At 45.5% G+C, this 19,064-nt stretch overlaps 1 protein-coding gene across 1 annotated transcript in view; it reads left to right on the top strand.

Annotated features, from left to right (window-relative positions):
- Positions 1-19,064, top strand: part of Adcy1 (adenylate cyclase 1) — a 115,245-nt gene that overhangs the window by 22,133 nt on the left and 74,048 nt on the right. The window contains exon 3 of the mRNA XM_021210804.2: positions 14,977-15,095. Within this exon, the coding sequence (XP_021066463.1) occupies positions 14,977-15,095 (119 nt within the window). The remainder of the gene's footprint in view (positions 1-14,976; positions 15,096-19,064) is intronic.

Raw genomic sequence — 19,064 nt, 5'->3', positions numbered from 1 at the left:
CCTTATTTGGCCGCTGATTCATTTCTGAGACTAAACACCGAGGTCCAACAATCAAAATCCATCACTTGACTAATATGTCCAATCAGGATTTACCAATCCACCCTGGCAAGACACCCTCCACCCCTCACCCACCCCTTTCCTTTGTGCTGATAATTTGGAGTCTAGGTATGTCCCATACCTATTCTGGGGGTTGGTGGGGATGACCTTCCTTTCACTATTTGACCTTAAGTGCTCTAGAATTTGGGCAGCAGAAGCTACAGGGTTCAGTGTCACTCGTTTTTCTGTGGTGGATCTCGGCAGTGTCAGGAAGGATTCGATGCTAGGTGCTAGTGAGAGAGCCTCAGTTACCTTAAATCTGCATGCAGTTGGTGATTTTGGCTAATGTGCTGTACTTGGGCAGGTAGTTCCCTTTAGTTCTCCTGATGATTACACCCATGCATAGGAACCACCGATACCATATTGAAGACGCCTGGTGTGTCTGGCGAGGAAGGGACTCTGGATCCCACTGGGCCCTCCAGCCATACTGGTGAGAAATTGGGTCTGCTGTTCTGTGGGTGATCTACAAGGAGTAGTCAGGTCTGTGGCTACAAGCCTAGTATCTGCTCCCAGGCTTACAGAAATTGGAGAGCCAGCCTTGGCTGTGTCCATTACAGTTATGTGAAGTGACTTATGGCCGGTTGTGGGATTTAGAGACTGCTGGCAGGTTAGGATTAGGCCATGCAACTTCTGGTCATGCCTATCGTTTCACCAGGATAAGAGAAGAGCCAGAGGAGCAGGACTAGGGGGTGGACTAGCATCACAGGATGAAGGTACACATCCTGACTAGGGGGTGGACTGTAGCATCACAGGATGAAGGCACACATCCTGACTAGGGGGTGGACTAGCATCACAGGATGAAGGCACACCCTGACCTAATGATGGACGTCCATGGATGGGAACTCCATTGTTTTAGTTTTGGAGGCCAGAAAATCCAAAGCTGAGCTGTGGGGGCTCTCTCCAGGCTTCCAGATAGCAACCTTCTAGCCGCTTCCTGGTGTAGCTGTCTATGTGTGTATACCTCTGGTGCCTTACATGCCCACATCTCTTCAAAGGACATCAGCCAGAGTTGAGTAGGAACCACCCCAGTGACTTTATTTTTAACTTAATTGCTTCTTTTAAAAAAAATTAGAAATTTTTACTTTTTAATGTTTATTGGCATTTATTAATTATACAAAATGATGTATTTCATTATGTCATCTCATTCATGTATGTATTTGATCGTCTTCAGTCTCTATTATCAATGTCTTTCCCCAGTGCTCCAAGGTATCTCTTCCTATTTTCTGCTTTCATGTATCATCTTTTATGTGTCTTTTTCTATAGTCATTATTGTTGCATATATGTATAAATATGTTAATATAACCTTTTGAGTACATTTAGCATGGCTCATAGGTTTTTAGGGCTGACCACTTAGTGTTGAGTAATCAATTAGGGAGCCTGTCCCTAATATTAATTCTCCTCCTATCAGCAGTCTCTAATCACTTATAGCTCTTCATCTAGGGGTGAGGCCTGTGACATCCCCCTTTCTATGTTGGCATGATAACTGGTGTTTTTTATTCAGGTCTCCTTTCGGCTGCCATAATGTTGAGATGCCATAGGTACGGCTCCCCTGTCCTATATAGAAGGTAGAGCTCTCAGCTTTGCAGAGCCTTAACTTTGAGTAGCGTCCCATTAGGGGTTGGGAATTTACCTAGGAATCTTGTAAATGGGGACACAGTTCCATCCATGCTGTGCATCAAGAACAAGTCAAGTGCATGATCCAAGAATGAGGAATGGATGACTGTGAGCCTAGGCGGGTATGTGTTGGGTGGAGGGTACCTACCTCTCCCCTCCAGAAGGCCAGTTACAAACAGAAGAAGCATTCCAAGGAGCAGGCAGAGAATTAGCCGGGTGGAACATTGGCCTCTTCCTGCTGGTTCTTGCTCATCCCTCTGGTTCTGACCAGGGCTGCCCAGCAGCCTAGCTGCAGAGCCCAAGCAGGCTTTCTGCTCACTCTCGCCTGTACTGGCTATTGCAGCCCATTAGCTATGCCTGGTTTGGGATGCACCAGCTCTGGCTTGGGTTTCCCTTCAGGATAACTGTAGTGAGTCCTCATCTTGGCCAGATGTTGCATGCTCTCAGTGGTCATTCTAAGCGTGAGCCAGTCTTTCTCAGCACTGCTATGGCTTCTGAAAAGATGAGTCTAGGATGTTTCCAGGTTCCTCCTGGTTTCGCTAGGATAGATCTTACCGCCCTGCATAGTGACTGGCAGAGGCTGCTTTTCTGGTCCCCACTAAGAAATGGGCTATGGACAGATGTGATGATGGGGAGGGTGCTTCATCTGGCCTCCTCTGTCTCCTATGTGTTCCCTGCTTCCAGATGCCCTGCATAGGCTGATGGCCTTAGCAGTGAACCTGAGAGCGTCAGGGTGAGGATAGTGGGAGACAGACCTCGACTTGCAGATATGGGAGTCTAACTTGAAGTTGATGTGTAGAGAAAGCATGGACTTGGTCTAAGCTATTGGGGCCGGTGGAGCATAGCTGTGGAAGGATCTCAGGACTCCAGAGGCAGTGTGGAAGGCACTAGCTGGACGATGCTACAGATGTGAAGGATCTCCCACAAGTGATCACTTGTGGAGCTCAAGCTCTGACTGGACCTAGTGGGAACAAAGTCAATCCCAGTTGTAGGACATGTGTGGGATGTGAGCAGGCCTTGAGCACATGGCTGGCCAATGTCATGGCTGATGACGAGCCAGTTCAAGGGACTCCCTGAAGTGGAGTGGACAGAAGGCCAAGTGCCCAAGCACATGAGACCGCGGGAAGGGAAGATGGGCCCTGTTCTGCCTACCTATGCTGAGAGAGAAGCTGCATCCTTGGATGGAGAGCCCATGCCTCTTATTCCTCAGCATCTGGCTCTTGCCTCCAGACTCACCCTCCCTCCAGCTTCCAGGGATCTTTGAGTTTACAGCCTCCCCCTGGAGCACAACCCTGGAGTTTCTATCTGTCACAGCTGGAGACCACGGGACAAGTGGCATTTGAAGGTCACATCATCTCCTGGGTCTTCATTACTGCCGTCCCACAACCCACTCAAGAAGGTACTCCTGAGTTCAGCTTCCCTTCTGAGATGGAGTGGCTGGTCCCCAAGGTCCTCAGATGCCACTACTAAATCAGAAGCCTCCAGAAGCGTGTAGCTATTTAAAGCACACTCAATTTGTTATCCTAACAAGGTAAATGGAACAATTGGGTTCTTGGTGTGTGAGGAAATTTTATCAAGAAAAGGGATATTTTCTTTTAAATAACACAGGCTGCATTTTAGTTTAATTTAATTAATTTATTTTTATCAAGACAGGGTCTCGTGCACCAGGCCAACCTTAAACTTGCTGTTTGCTTGAGGAGAACCAGGAATTTGTGATCCTCCTGCCTCTGCCTTTTTAGAGCCAGGATTACAGGCCTGCTCCTACACAGCCAGTTTCATGTGGTTCTGGGGATGGAACCTGGGGCTCTTTGTGGCTACTAGGCAAGCAATTGACAGAGTTTTAAGTAGGCTGATCTATTCCCAGTGTTGTTGTTGTTCTCTTCCTTCTCCTCCTCCTCCTCCTCCTCCTCCTCCTCCTCTTCTTCTTCTTCTTCTTCTTCTTCTTCTTCTTCTTCTTCTTCTTCTTCTTCTTTTTCTGTTTTTTTGAGATAGGGTTTCTCTGTGTAGCCCTGGCTGTCCTGGAACTCACTTTGTAGACCAGGCCGGCCTCGAACTCAGAAAACTGCCTGTCCCCAGCATACTTCTTAAACCACTACAGTTATTTAGCAAATTATCAAGACTAACTGAAAACTTAAAACAATTAAATGCTTACTTCAGTATTTACACAATTATTTTTGTTATATAAAATTATGTTTTAATGCTACATGTTAATCTTATTTAATATATGCTTATTTATATTCTTAACCTTATATATTAGCTTTATTTGACATGTACATTAAATATGAATTCAATCAACCTAAATAGCACTAGTATAGGATTATTATACAATTTAATTTTGGAAGTTTTTTCCTTCCTTCTCAAAGCAGCTTTCTGTCTGTTTGCAGTCATGCCTGATGTACACACCTGCTCTTCCACCAGACATAGATACACATGAATCTACTTTCTGCCTTTATGGATCTAACTATCCTGGATATGTCATACAAATAGGGTCATATAGTACATGTTCCTCAGTGAATGATTTTCCCAGTATGAGGTTTTTAAGGGATATCCAGTGGGTTGTGTCTTACTTGTAATCCATGCTTTTTCACGGACTAACTTCTATTCCATTGTATGGACAACCACATTTTAATGGGGAAGGAATGGGAGGATGGATAACATTTTTATTTAATTTAATTAAAAAAGATTGATAAAACCAGGTGTGGTGGCTCACGCCTTAAATCCCAGCACTTGGGAGGTAGAGGCGGGTGGATTTCTGAGTTGGAGACCAGCCTGGTCTATGGAGTGAGCTCCAGGACAGCCAGGACTATCCAAAGAAACCCTGTCTCGAAAAAACAAAACAAACAAACAAACAAAAAAAATGGAGATAGGGTCTCACAGAGCTCCAGCTGGCCTTGAACTCACTATGTAGCTGAGGCTGGCCTTGAACTACTGATCTTCCTGCCTCAACCCCTTGAGGGCTTGGATTGCAAGTTTGTGGAGCTCTGCTGGGCTGTTTTGTTTATCCATTCCCATTTAATAGATAGTTGTGCTGTTTCCATGCTTTTGTTACATGCTATGAAAATCTTCTAGACCATTGTGTGGACACACCCTTTGACTTGTCTTGGGAAAATTGTAAGGGAATTCTAGGAGAGGAATTTCTGGCCATGGGTAAATAACATTTTGAAGGATGGCCACTTGCTTTCCAGAGGGCCCGACCATGTCCTGCTCCCACCGGGAACATGTAAAGGCACTAATTTCTCCATATTAGAGTCTGGTTTATCTTACCTTATTGTCAAGAGTGTTTCTCCCGCATTAGTGTATGTGCACCGCCGGTGTGTCGGGTGCCTGCGGAAGACAGAAGAGCACATTGGATCTCCTGGAGTTGACGTTACAGATGGTTGTGAGCCACAATGTGGGTGCTAGAGACAGAGCTTGATTCTTCTACAAGAGCAGCAAGTGCTTTTACTGGGCCATCTCTTCAGCCTTGCTTTGGTTTATTCATTTGGTGCTTCTTTTTTGGTTTATTTATTTTCATTATTTTTCTTTTTAAAAAGAGGGTATATGTAATCAAGGCAGAAGGCAGAGATCTTACGTGGGTTCTTCCCTGTTCCCCAATGGTACCATCTTACTGAACTGGCACAGAATTACAATGACGACATCCAGCCACAAGGCCCAGGATCCCTCTCATTGCCCCTCCTGAGCCACACTCACCTCCATTCTTAAGCTCGTGCCATGGACTATGTACTTCTAATATCCAAACATTTGTAATATCTTTGTTTATGAACATTTTTCTACTCAGCATAATTCTCGGAGATTCATGCAGGTTGTTGAATATCAATAACATATCAATAGTTTATTCTTTTAATTGCTAAATGGTATTCCACAGTGTGGGTATTATCACAGTGTGTTTAACACACTCTGCCTGTGGAGGACATCCTCGTAGGTTCCAGTTTAGGATGATTATGAATAAAGCTGTTTTGAACACCGTGTGTAGGTTTTCATGTGATCATAAATATTAATTTCCCTGGCCCGAATGCCCAGAAATATGCTGACACATATGGTGTTTGCAAAAATATTGAGATATGGTAAAACCATTTTCCGAGGTGGTTGAACCACAGAACTGGAAAGTTTTTAAGCTTCCAGTTTTAAAAAACGGGACTCTGAGGAGACTCTGAAGCTGCTAGCTGCCAGTCCCTCTCTAGATGTGTGACTTGCAAACCTCTCAGCCTGTGGCTTGTCATCTCACTGTTTTAAGAGAATTTTGTTTTGTTCTGCTAGTGAGCAAACATTTTACATTTTGATAAGATCCAGTTTACCATTTGTTTTTGTTTTATGGTCCAGTCAGGTTGTCAACTCGATCAAAGCTTCTTTCTGTTGCTTTAAGTCAAATCTAAGAATGCTGAGTGTAGCCCTAATTCCTGAAGGCTGTCTCTCTGCTTCTAACAGATTTGCAATTTTTGAGTTAATAGTTAAATCTGTGACAATGCATTTCGAGGTGATATTAAAACAAGGCACGAGGGTGAGGTTAAGGGCTTTTTTCCTTGGTAATGGGGTGACAGTCCAGTTGCTTTGTGGCTTATTGAAAACCTTATTTTTATTGGATTTTTGTAAAAAGGGAATCTGGGTCTATTTGTGTGGGTCTGCTTCTGGGCTCTCTGCTTGATTACATCATCCACAGCATTCATCCTTCCCTGACATTATCTTGAGTATTGTTACTAAGGATTGGCTAGGCTAACTCCTTCCACCTCTTGGTCCTTTTTCAAATGTTAGCTGCTACCATTCCTTTTGTTATCCATATGGCTTTTGGAATGCTCTTGCCTTTGTCTGCCTAAAGCATTGCTTGGGCTTTAACAGCATTGTGCAATCATCTGGAGAGAATTTGCATCCTTACAGGGTTGAGTCTTCTCTCTGCGCCAGAATGGAGACTGCTTTCCATTTATTTAGCCTTTCTTAGACCCTTTGCTCAGTGTTATGATTTTCAGGATACAAACTTTATACTTTTAAAATTAGCTTTACACCACGGCATTTCACTTTCGAGCACTTGTAAACAGTGTAGTAGTTCGTGTGTGTACACGTGTTCACTGCTACTACGTGGAAATGCAGCAGGTTCTTGAATGCTGGTTTGTTTATTGTGAGTCTTTGAAGTCGGTTATTTGTCCTAGGCGTGATTGTTTTGTTTTAATAGATCCTTTGTATTTTATATAGACACCACCATACCCTTAGCACTTCTTCCTTCTAGTCTGTTTCTCTGTTCCTATCTCAGCACACTGGCTGAATCACTAGGTGTGAGATATAATCAGAGTAATGAGAGCCAGCATCTCCATCTCCTGTTCTACCAGAAGCATTTGAAGTTCCACCCAGTGTGGCATGAGCTGTAGGCTTTCCGGGGCTGTCCTTTATCAAGATGAGGAAGTTCTGTATTCCTCCTTTATAAACATTAAATCAGGCTGCATTTTGTTGTTATCTTTATCAGTAATAATTGCTGTCATTTTGTTCCTTATCTTGTTATTGTGGAATATATTACATTGGCATTTCAGTAGAGAATTAGCATTGCATCCTTGGATTGGATCTCATGTGGTAGGATATATAATTCATTTATATGCTGGAAACTGCAGACATCTTGTTATGGATTCCTGTAGTTTGTTTTCCCTTTTGGTGTGTTTATGGTGTGTGTGTGTGTATGTGTCTTGCACACACATGTATGTGTGCATGTGGAGGCCAGGGATTAATGTATCTTTCCTCTATTGTTCTCCATTTTTAATTCTTATTAATTTTGTGAGTTCTTGAGCTCATGTCTCTATCTCTAATTCCTTCCCTATCTCCCTCTCCATTATCCCTTCTGACTCTGTGCTTTCTTTGTTATCGTTTTGTTTTAAATGCACTGGGTTCAGTGCAGCTGGTATGTGGGTGTAAGGCTGTCTGCTGGAGCATCGGTAGTTCAGTCCATACCACTGAAGACAATTGATTCTCCCTCAGCAGTCATCAGTTGGCAGTACTTCCTCAGCTAATGGTGTGACTTCATAAGAGCTAGGATTTTGGTTGCCTTGATCATGTGTGAGCCGTGTGTATGTAGTCGTAACACCCGTCAGTTCATGTGTGTAACCCCTTCTCATGTCTAGAAAACACCATTTCTCTGCAATCTCCCACTCCCTCTGGTCCTACAATCTTTCTTCCTCCTTTTGGTATTCCTGAGTCTTAAAAGGACAGGGATGTCTCATTTGGGGCTGAGAATTCTGCAGTCTTAAGTCTCTGCATGCTGGCCAGTTTATGGGTCGCTGCGATAATCGCCATGGGCTTCAAAGATTGGCTTCTTTGATGAAGGTTGAGAGATGCTCTAATCTATGCATATAAAGATAAGCACTTAGGGGGCAGTTTAATTTTATGTTCATTTAGCAAGTAGCAGTAAGTTCTCCTCTAAGACCTTAAGACCTAATAGTCACAAGCTCTTGGCCTACTTAATGGTCCCAGGCATGGGTTTTGTCTTGTGAAGCAGGCCTTAAATCCAAACAGAAAATTGCTGGTTACTCCCTTACCGTCTGTGCCACTATTGTACAAGTGGGCATATCTTGCCAGGCCAGCCATTGTTGCGTCTTCCAGGATTTCAGAGCTGGGTGAGACTGTTGAATGCCTTTCTCCCCTGTGAGCACGGAGGCGAAGCTTTCAGGTCGGGACTAGCTTGATTTCTCTGTGTCTTATGACTCAAGTATGTGCTGCCTTCGGCGGAAAGGTGAAGTTCTACCTGAAGTGCTAGAGGTTAACCAAGAACAAAAATGTTAGACTATAATGTTTGGGGGGTGTCTATGCAACCCTATGGACCCAGAAACTCAAAAGCAAATATCCTATAGCTGACACTAGGCTTTTTATTTGATGGCTAGGAGACATTTTCTTTTATATTCTATAGGGTAACTATTTGAACTATCCTTGTATGTGTATATATTTCCAGAAACTTCTACAGCCATATTATTCTATGGGCTTCAGTGTTAGTTATACCGCCCTTTGCTCCCTTTTCTACTCCACCCCTCCCTTAACCCTTTATAACCCTTCCTGTACCATTATTCTCCTTCCTCTTGGCCACCTGTGTTCTATCCCCACTCCTGTGAAATCTACCACTTTTTTTATACTTCTGTAACTATTCCAATCTAAAGACACATTTCTAAAGATTTAAAGCTAACATCTATATATGCAGGGAACATATGGCATTTGTCTCTCTAGGTCTTTGTGAACTCACTCAGAAAGAGGATTTCCAGCGCCATCGATTTGCCTGAGAATTTTATCACTTTAATTTTCTTTACAGCGGGGTAGCATTCCGTTCTGTATATGTACCACGTTTTCATTATCAATGCAGTAGTTGATGGGAGTCTGGGCTGCTTCCATTTCCTGGCTATTGTGAAGACAGACAGCAGCAGTGATCATGGGGGGAGAAGTGGAGTGTCTCTGGTAGGATATTAGCATCTTTGAGAATATGCCCAGGGATGATATAGCTGGATCATATGGTAAATCAATTTTTTTTTTTTTTTTTTAGCATCTTGAGGAACCTCCATGCTGGTTTCCATGGTGGCTGCATTCGTTTCTCCTTTACTAGTTTGTGCTCTTTTTCCTCATCCATGTCAAAATTTGATATAATTTGTTTTTTTAACCTACGCCATTCTAACTTAGGTAAGATGAAATCTCGAAGTAATTTTAATTTGCATTTCCCACATGTCTAAGGATTTTGAACACTTAAAAAATATTTCTTAGCCATTTGCATTTTCCTTCAGCAATTCTGTTTCATTCCTTGCTTTTTATTTTTAGTTTTTCTTGTTATATTTTTTTTTTCTTTGACTATTCTAAATATCAACTTTTGTTTAGATGTAGCGCTAAAACATTTTCCTATTGTGTGGCTGCCGCCTCACTTGGATGGCGGTGTCCTTTGTTCTGTGGAAGCTTTTAGTTTTGTGAGGTCCATTTGTCAGTTGTTGATCTTCATGCCTGTGCAGTCCTGTTCAGAAAACCCTTTCCTGTGTACATCAGTTGACGTGTACGCCCTGCTTCTTCCTCTATCAGATTCAGGGTATCAGGCCTTACGCGTGGTCCTTGATCCATTTGGAGTTGAGTATTGTACAGGGTCAGAGATAAGGATCCAGTTTCATTCTTCTACACTCGGATAATCAGTTCGATCAACCCTATTTGTTAAAGATGCTATCTTTCCTTTAATGTGCATTTCTGGCCTCTTTGTCTAAAATCAGTTTCCCCCCTAGTTTTTGAGATAGGCGTTCTCATTGAACCGGGAGCTCTGGATGGTCACAGGACCCTCCCATATGGGATGCATCTATTTTCTGTCACTCTCCCACCTCTCTCACTGCTGGCTTACAGATGCATGTCACCATGCTTGTCTTCTATGTGGGTGCTAGGATCTGAACTCTCTAATCTTCGTGTTTGTGCACCACACCCTTCACGTGCTAAGCCATTGTCCAGCCTCACTTTAGTCACGCTTGCTATGACTGCTTTAAAGAGTGTGTTAGTGTCCTCTGTCCTCTTACTGTCAGCATGTGCTGCTTACCTTTGTTCACTGAACGCTGAATGCATGTTTCCTGGTTTGGGGTATTATAAACTGTGTCCTGCTGGAATCTAGACATCTCGATTATATTGTATGAAACTCTATTTTATTTGGGTCTCGTGTTGAGATGTTTTTCTATGGCATCACACTGGCTGAGGAGAGGAGTTGTTCTGATACTGTCAGATGATGACAGAGACCCCTCTGCGGCCTTCTCTGACATCATCCCGTATTAAGCAACAGGTGGGGCTCTGGCCTTGGTGCTTTAGTTTTGCCCGAATGGATTGGTCAGGGCATCGAGTTTTCAGAGTCTGGAGTAACACACTTAACCATCCAAAGGTTTCCTCTTGAGAACTGCCAGGTTCTGGGACTTGTCTAGAGGGGGCAGCTTTTGACCATCTTTGTTCGTTTTGTTTTGTGGCCAGTGGTATTCCAAGTTCCTTCTTCCCCAGCTCCCTGTTTGGAAAATGAACCCCAGGGCTCATTCCTAGAGCATGTCTTGGCCTCTGCCTTCTTCCTTCCAACTTTCAGTCTCATGATGTTAGGTGTGGAATATATATATATATGACTTTTACTGGTGTTCTCTGAGAGAAACAGGGAGAGGTCCTTCTCCATTTACCCCAGAAACAAAGCCCTTATAATCATGTAAGAGTCTGATTTGGGGACAGAGAGATGACACAGTTAATAAAGTGCCTGCTTTATAAGCATGCAGATCTGAGTTTGCATCCCTAGTACCCATGTAAGAGAGGTGTGTGTGGTTCAGTCCTCTGTAACCCCGAGACTGGGGAGTAGACAGGCAGATCTCTGGAGCTCTTTTCCAGTTAGTCTTGCCCTTAGTGAATGCTGGGTTCAGTGAGAGTCTGTTTCAAAAGATAAGTGGAGAATGGTTAAAGAAATCAGGCTGTTGGCCTCTAGCCTCCATACACAATTCACACACATGCAGTAGGATGCACATGTGTATGCACGAAATGCACACACACACACACACACACACACACACACACACACACTAAAATAAGTATCTAATTTTTATTGAGAACATGCGTTAAGGTTTTAACGTAGTTTTCCTGGGGCTCCGTAATGCTTTCTCTGATGCACATTTGCACTAGCTTTTGTCTGTCTGATTTTTTTTTTTGCTTTTGATCTTATTTCCTTTGTTAGTTTTTATTGCTGTCACAACCTGTTCTGATGTTGGCTGCGTTGAGGCTTCAGGCTTGGACTTGAGATTGGAAATTAACTTCAGATATTGATTATCATTACAATGTGAATGGGCTACTTTATCCTTGGAGATTTATTCTGAGTCAGAATTTTATCTTCTTGTCCACATCTAGCTGCTCGGATGTCTGGAAAACCCTGGTAACCGTGAGTTCCCATGTTAAGGATGTTAGCAGTAGAGTAGAGTAATGGGACAGCCAACTGACCACCGACTGCCATAGATACTTCCTGGAGTGCCCAGGACACTGGCCCAGTTTTCCAAGCTAGTGCTAGAGACTGTATGCCAGGTCTAGTGGCTTTTCTGTCTTCCCTCTGGGTTGGCCCCAGTGGCCCCAGTACACCTCAGTTCCCTGGAGGGCAGTCTCCCCACTCTGACTGCTCCAGCCTTGTGGCCTGCAGTCTGTTAGCTTGTACTGATGATATCTGCAGGCAGTGATGCTATAGCCTTAAGTTTCCCTGTAGGCTTATGGTGAGAGCACTGTGGGGCTGTCAGGAGTGATGTGGGAGAATATTAATTGTGGAGGAAGGTGTGTGTGGATTCTGGGTGAAAGGTAGAGGTTTGTTTTGTTTGTTTGTTCATTTGTTTTCTGGCTTGATTTCACTTTAAGCCACTTTCACACTTAGGAATTGCAGATCAGTGACATCTGAGAAGAAGCAAGCTGAGTGCTGGAGTGGTGCGGGGGGTGCCTGGTGGGAGCAATGGCCCCAGACTGAATGTGGGGGTGCCTGGGGGGCACTTCCTGCACACTGAATTGTGGGGGTTGCCTGGTGGGAGCAGTGTTTGCACACTAAATGATAAATTATGCAAGGACAAGGCCCAAGCAGTGTTCTTGGTTACAGTCATGGTTTTTTCCACCATGTATTTCCAGGATGACACTGAGGAGGCTGTACTAGGGTTTGGGTTCAAGACTTCGGGGTCTCCTATGTGGATCTCCTAGGCTGTCTAGGTGCTGCCTCCAGAGCCTGCCTCTGCCTCATCAGCTCAAGGGCCCTTCCGTTTCCTCCGTGCTCCCAGTGGTTGCCCTGAAGAGCACAGAATCTGCCCGTTCCTTTCTGGTAGCCTTCCCCTGTGGCCTTCTGAGTCTGCAGCTGTCTTTGTGTTCCTACTTGGCCTGTGCTTTTGAATCTCCTGGCTGTAAGTCTCTGGTCACTCCCAGGTTGGTACTTGGTTGATTTCTGACAAATCAACGAATATTGCCCCTGGGGTGGCATGTCCTTTCCACTCAGCACGGCTGATGGCTGCCACTTGGCTACCTCTGAGAGCCTCATTTTTGGCAGTATCTCTAGAGGCCTGTGGTGTAGGAAGGGTCCTGGTGACTCCTCATCATGTTTCTGTCTCCACACTTGATGCCCCTGAGAGTGTGGCCTGGGCTGGGTCCTCTTTATGTGTGAGCAAATCTGTCAACGGGTAGTCCTGCTTTCTATAGCCTCCTTCCTGAGTGTCTGGGTCCATCCATCAAAGAGATGCACGGGAACTGTATTGGGAGTGATGTGGGGCTGGAGTGGTAGGTCCTTAGTATAGCCCTAGACCTTGCTCATACAGATGGTTCTGGGGCAGGACCCTGGTGGCTTCTCTCAGGTACACAGATTCAGCCCTAACCATTCTCCAGGGCTGGGCCTGGTTTTCTGCTTTCTATGCATGCATATATATCTGCTGTCTATGCATGCGTATATTTCTCCTGTCTATGCATGCGTATATTTCTGCTGTCTATGCATGTGTATATTAGCAGCTTTCCCTGAGATTTCCCAGTGTACCCATTCTCAGGATGAGCTCTGTGCATTCACTGCTGTCTACTGTGTGGTGCAGAAGGGTGAGGCCCTTACACTACTTCCAGGAGTCCCTAGGCTCTCCGGGACTGTGCCTGCCCCCCCCCCTTTTATTAGATATTTTCTTTATTTACATTTCAAATGTTATCCCCTTTCCTAGTTTCCCCTCTGAAAATCCCCTATCCCCTTCCCCCTCTCCCTGCTCCCCAACCCACCCTCTCCCATTCCTGGCCCTGGCATTCCCCTATACTGGGGCATAGAGCCTTCACAGGACCAAGGGCCTCTCCTTCCATTGATGACTGACTAGGCCATCCTCTGCTACATTTCAGCTAGAGCCACAAGTTCCACCATGTGTTTTCTTTGATTGGTGGTATAGTTCCAAGGAGCTCTGGGGGTACTGGTTAGTTCATATTGATGTTCCTTCTATGGGACTTCAGTCCTCTTCAGCTCCCTGGGTATTTCTCTGGCTCCTTCATTGGGAACCTTGTGCTCTGTCCAATGGATGACTGCGAGCATCCACTTCTGTATTTGCCAGGCACTGGCAGAGCCTCGCAGGAGACAGCTATATCAGGCTCCTGTCAGCAAGCACTTGTTTGTGCCCACCCTCTTACTTGTTGCGGAGATGGACTGTGTGGACTCAGACTTTCCTTGAAACTCACCAGGGATGCAGCTGTCTTCAGTCAGAGGAGTGGGTTCTCACTGTTACAGTGGGTCACAGTATAGGAGAGACTCAGAGAATGGCAGGGAAGGAAAGCATCCCATGGCATGCCCACAGAAGTCCCCCCAGAGAGAGGACAACCATGACACTGGATGTGTCAGGGGCCTGGGGAAGAGCCTGCAGCAGAGCAGAGCAGAAGCTGAGCCTTCTTCATCCTCCTCCGCCCGTGTCAGTAGAATGTTCTTTCCTTTTCTTGCAATTTAACAACCATCTTTGTCTTCCTCTGCAAGGCAACGTGGGATGGGGCATGAGAGGTCTGAGAGAAGATGAGGCCCCTTAAACTTCAGATCTGGCACAGTGACTCAAGCCCAGCAGGTCAGAACAATCCAGGGCTGAGGTCAGGGAAGGTCACATCTGGAAGACGTGAGAGAGTCCAGCTCACACTGTCCGTGCAGACAGGATGCAAAGGCCTGGGAGTGTGAAGGGATGTGTTCTCTGGGGTGTTTCAGCCCTTCTTGAAACAAAAGAAAACAAAGCAAACCAAAAAAACAAAAAACCTGTGCTGCTTTTCTCTTCTTGGGGAGAGAAAAAAATTGCTTACCCTACCCCAGTCAGGGAGACACAAGGAGTTATGACCAAGAGGAGGTGCCAGCTGGTCTCTAAGGGTTTATCTTTGTGTAATAAGGAAGTCTCTGTGTGCCCCAGGAAGACAGACTTACTATAAACCAATCTTAAGAACCATTTGTGGATCCAGTTAGAGCAGTGGAGGAGGGGAGAGGGACCTAGTGGGGCCTCGGTCAGAGACGGTGGAATTTGCTGGGCTGAAGCTCAGAATGCACCATAGGCCAGAAGAATAGCATGCAAGGACTGCGGAGCATGTCTGAGTGCAGGTCAGGCTCACCTATGCTGGCCTAGGTGTCTGGAGGCAATTGCTTGCTCATTAGTATTCCACATTTGAGTGTCAGTCCATGGGGCTCTGGGGACTGGGCAGTGTCTGCAGGCCTGGGCATGTGTTGGTTTGCCTGAGCAGGATCTATAGACCCTCACTCCTCTCTTAAGCCAGCAGGAATGGGGAAGTCCTCACTGTTTGACAAAGTATGTGTCTTCTGTCCAGGAACGGTTGCTCATGAGCCTCTTGCCCCGGAATGTCGCCATGGAGATGAAGGAAGACTTCCTGAAGCCCCCTGAGAGGATTTTTCACAAGATTTACATCCAGAGGCATGACAATGTGAGGTAGGGGAATGACACCAACCCAGCTCAACAGTGAGTTTACTGGGGGGAAGGGGGACTGCAGGGCAGAGGTGACAAGTTAGGGAGTGGGTAGAAGGGCTGGGACATGGATGGAAGGGGTGAGGAGGGGAACTAGAAGATGGCTCTCATTTTGGGGGAGAGAGGATGAAGTTCAGGTGGCAGCTGCCCAGCAGGAAGCTGGTGCCATGTGGAGGCGATTGTGGCTTCTTAGGTGGCACATGCCTGTTCTTGTTCACATTTCTTCCATCAGCACTTGTATTTCCTGCTAGGGGGATAGAGAGACAGTTGACAGGGAGACAGAACTGTGTCCCAAAGACTGGGCTTTTGTAGTGGTGTTTGGCGTGGGGAGTCTCCATTTCTGAATAATGGCCGAGCGAGCGTTGCTTGAGATGAGCTCTACCCCCTCACTCTCCTCATCTCATCAGCCCTAGAAGGTCGAAGCTATTGTTCCTATTTTGCAGGCAAGGGACCCCGAGTCTTCCATATGAACCAACTTGTGAATCCTTTGAAGTTTGCTTGTCTGCTTAGAGAGTCTGCTGAAACTGTTTGTATTAATGCGTTGCATAGTCTTTTTTAAAAATACTTCTTATTATAGTTCAATGCTCTTAGAATAGTTGAGTGTCACCTGTTGGGGAGTGCCACCATGTAAATGCCACCCAGGAGATGACTGGGTAGACACAGAGCACTTTCTGCTCAGTTGTTCTTTGATGGCTCTTCTGGGTGTTAGGTGCCCATCCAGACTTCCAGCCTCCGGCCCCTGGAGACACAGAAGCATGTGAAAAAACTCTCTCATGTTGGGTAGCACAGGCTGGCTCATCCCAAATTTGTTAAGGCTTGTGAACCATCCCAGTACAAACCATCCCTGTAGGGAGAACAGGCATAGCTAATCAGTTCCCAGGTACTGCTCTGTGCATATCAGTGCATTCTTCCACTCTCTGCTGTCATGGGCTTTGATAGGGACCAGTGCTGTCCTCCCTCCACAGAGGAGGATGCAGTACAGGCGTAGGGCCCAGCTGTTTGGAGAGGAGCCACAGAGCCAGCACTTGAACCTAGATGCTCTCCAGAATTAGGGCTCTGAAGCTCCTTGCTGAGTTCATGCTTGTTTGCTATCCTTTCACTCCCGTGAGCAGCTGGCACGGCTGCCTGCATTGTACACATCAGGAAACTGAGATGCAGCCGTGTGAAACAAATGTATAGGAAGCCCTGGGCAGTGGGCAGGGGGCTGGACACAGGACCAGCTGATGCTTGCATTTGCTGCACGTCCCTCACTGCACCGGCTGCTCCTCCTTAGCCGGAAAGGACACACTTCAGTGCCCCAAGGGCCTGTGGAGGAGCAGCAGCCACCAGAGTGTCTCAGAGAAGACTGAGAGGGCATGCAGTAGGAGGGTGTCATGGTGGAGAGCCTCCTGGTAACTTGAGTGACTAGGCATCTTTGGCTTCTGCTTGCTCCACAAAGCAAACAGAGAAACAAATATTAGAACTAGCTCTTCAGCCTCCTCCCTCTGTGGCTTTGTCAGGTTTCTGTTCCTGGGATAAGCACTATGACAGAAAGCAAGTTGGGGATGAAGGGGCTAATTTGGCTTACACTTCCATGTTGTAGTCCATCATTGAAAGAAGTCAGGGCAGGGAGCTGATGCAGAGGCCACGGAGAGGTTCTCGTGACTTGCTCAATCTGATTTCTTAGAGAACCTAGGACCAGCAGCCCAGGAGACAGTGCCACCTACAATGGTCTGGGCCTCTCCCCATCAATCACTAATTAAGAATATGTCTTACAGGCTACCCTACAGCCCTATCTTATGGAGGCATTTTATTAATTGAGATTCCCTCCTCGCAGATGCCTTTAGCTTGTGTCAAGTTGACATTAAATTATCCAGCACACCCTGGGAGGGAGAGCATTGATCACGGTGACCAGTTCCCCAGCTTCTCTGGGGCTGCGTAAACAACCAGCATCTGCCTTTCTGTCCTGACTTTCCGAGAGGTCTGACTTAGCCTGGTTTGCTGGGAAAATAGAGTTTGGGTGTACACTGGAAGACACCACAGTTTTCACACACATGTCCTCTGCTCAGGACAGAGTGAACACATGGAACCCACAGCTGGTTACTGGGGACACAGAGCGAGCATCTTAGTTGAAATAAGTGATAAAGGGCCCGAGCATCTTAGTTGAAATAAGTGATGGGGTCGCTCTCTTCTGTGAAGCTAGTCTCTGAAGTCTAGGTCATGCTGAGCCAGGCTGAGGTGCTCCAAACAAAGGAGGAAGTGAGATCTGTAGATGCAGATCTAAGACAATGCATGTAAATGCAGATCTAAGACAATGCATGTAGATGCAGATCTAAGACAATGCATGTAAATGGATTACTGCACCAGAGAAGAGAAATAACTCTCATGAAGACAGACCAGAATTGTGCACATGAAAGATGAGAATTTCAATGAGGACATAAAAGCATAAAGGAGTAAGAAATCAGAAGGCTCAAGACTGTAGCAACCCAATATCAAATTCCTGACAGGAGAATAGAGAGTCAAGCAGAACAAAAGATCGGTGAACTGGAAGACAGGTCTCTGGAAGGATCCAAAAGAGAAGAAAGAATGGAAAGAAGAAAGCTTCAGGGCGTACGGGAAGTCAGCGCTGGGACAACACACATGTTAAAGGGGTTGCTGAAGAAGAGTGGGAAGGGCAAGGTTTCTTTTTTTCTTTAAAGCTTTTCAGATGGACATATGAAACAGAAATCTGCATCCAGAATAGGAAACATATATGACACCAAATAAGATGAACTTAAAGAAATCTACATGATAAAAATTCTATACAGTTAGATGCCACAGACAGATCTCACTTGGGTCCCCGATCTGCGTGGAACGGGTCTCTTGGTTGCAGGCAAGGAAGGATTTGGCGAATGAGTGACAAACAGTCTGAGAGAGAGAGAGAGAGAGAGAGAGAGAGAGAGAGAGAGAGAGAGAGAGAGAAATGGCTAGTGAGATGCTCAGCAGATAGAGGTGCTGGATGTCAAGCTCGGTCACCTGAGTTTAATTCTCCAGATCCCACAGGTAGGAGGAGAAAACCAACTCTAACCACAACACATTCATTATGGTATATGTGTGCACCTATGGCATACGTGTGTGTGTGTGTGTGTGTGTGTGTGTGTGTGTTATAAAAATAACTGTGATGGGGAAATAATTTAATATATGATATGAGCACATGTAAATTGTGGTTAGTAAATTATGGCAAATGTACATTTTTGCCCCTCTGTGACTGATCAGCAGTATGATAAGTAACTAATTAAGGAAGTTAATTGTAAGGAAAAAAAAAAGAGAAAATAATGAAAACACTTTAATTCAGAAAACCTACAGATGCAGCAGGACACAGACGAGAACAAAAACAAGATGCCTAAGCCAGGGAGGAGACATGTACCCCACAGGCAGTACAGTCCACCCCATCAATACATGACACGTAAATGTCATAAAACGTCCCATCAATCAAAAAACAGGATAGCAACATCAGGCAAACAAGCCCACATCAGACACAGTGACAACCAAGCCCACATCAGACACAGTGACAACCAAGCCCACATCAGACACAGTGACAACCAAGCACAAATCAGACACAGTGACAACCCAGCCCATCCACATGTTCTGTACAAGAAGCTCACTTCAGGTGTGAGGCTGTACCCCAGGCTGGAGGAGCAGAGATGGGAAAGAACATCCAAGTGAAGGAGAACCAGGGGGGGAGCAAGGGTGGCCATGCCCTCATCAGCCCAGGTACACTTAGGTCAGAATTCTCAGAAGATGTGACACAATGCACAGCCAACTCAAAATGAAGTTTGCCAAGTGAGTGTCAATAGAACCGAAAGAGGAAATGTCCATCAAATCAGCATTAATGTACCTATGATAAATGAATAGAACACCCAGACAGAAGAGGGGAGAGAGAGAGAGAGAGAGAGAGAGAGAGAGAGAGAGAGA

Source organism: Mus pahari, chromosome 13, assembly GCF_900095145.1.
Source record: "Mus pahari chromosome 13, PAHARI_EIJ_v1.1, whole genome shotgun sequence".
Lineage (NCBI taxonomy): Eukaryota > Metazoa > Chordata > Mammalia > Rodentia > Muridae > Mus > Mus pahari.
The sequence above is the reverse complement of the archived record's forward strand: the minus strand, read 5'-3'. Positions and strand labels throughout refer to the sequence as shown.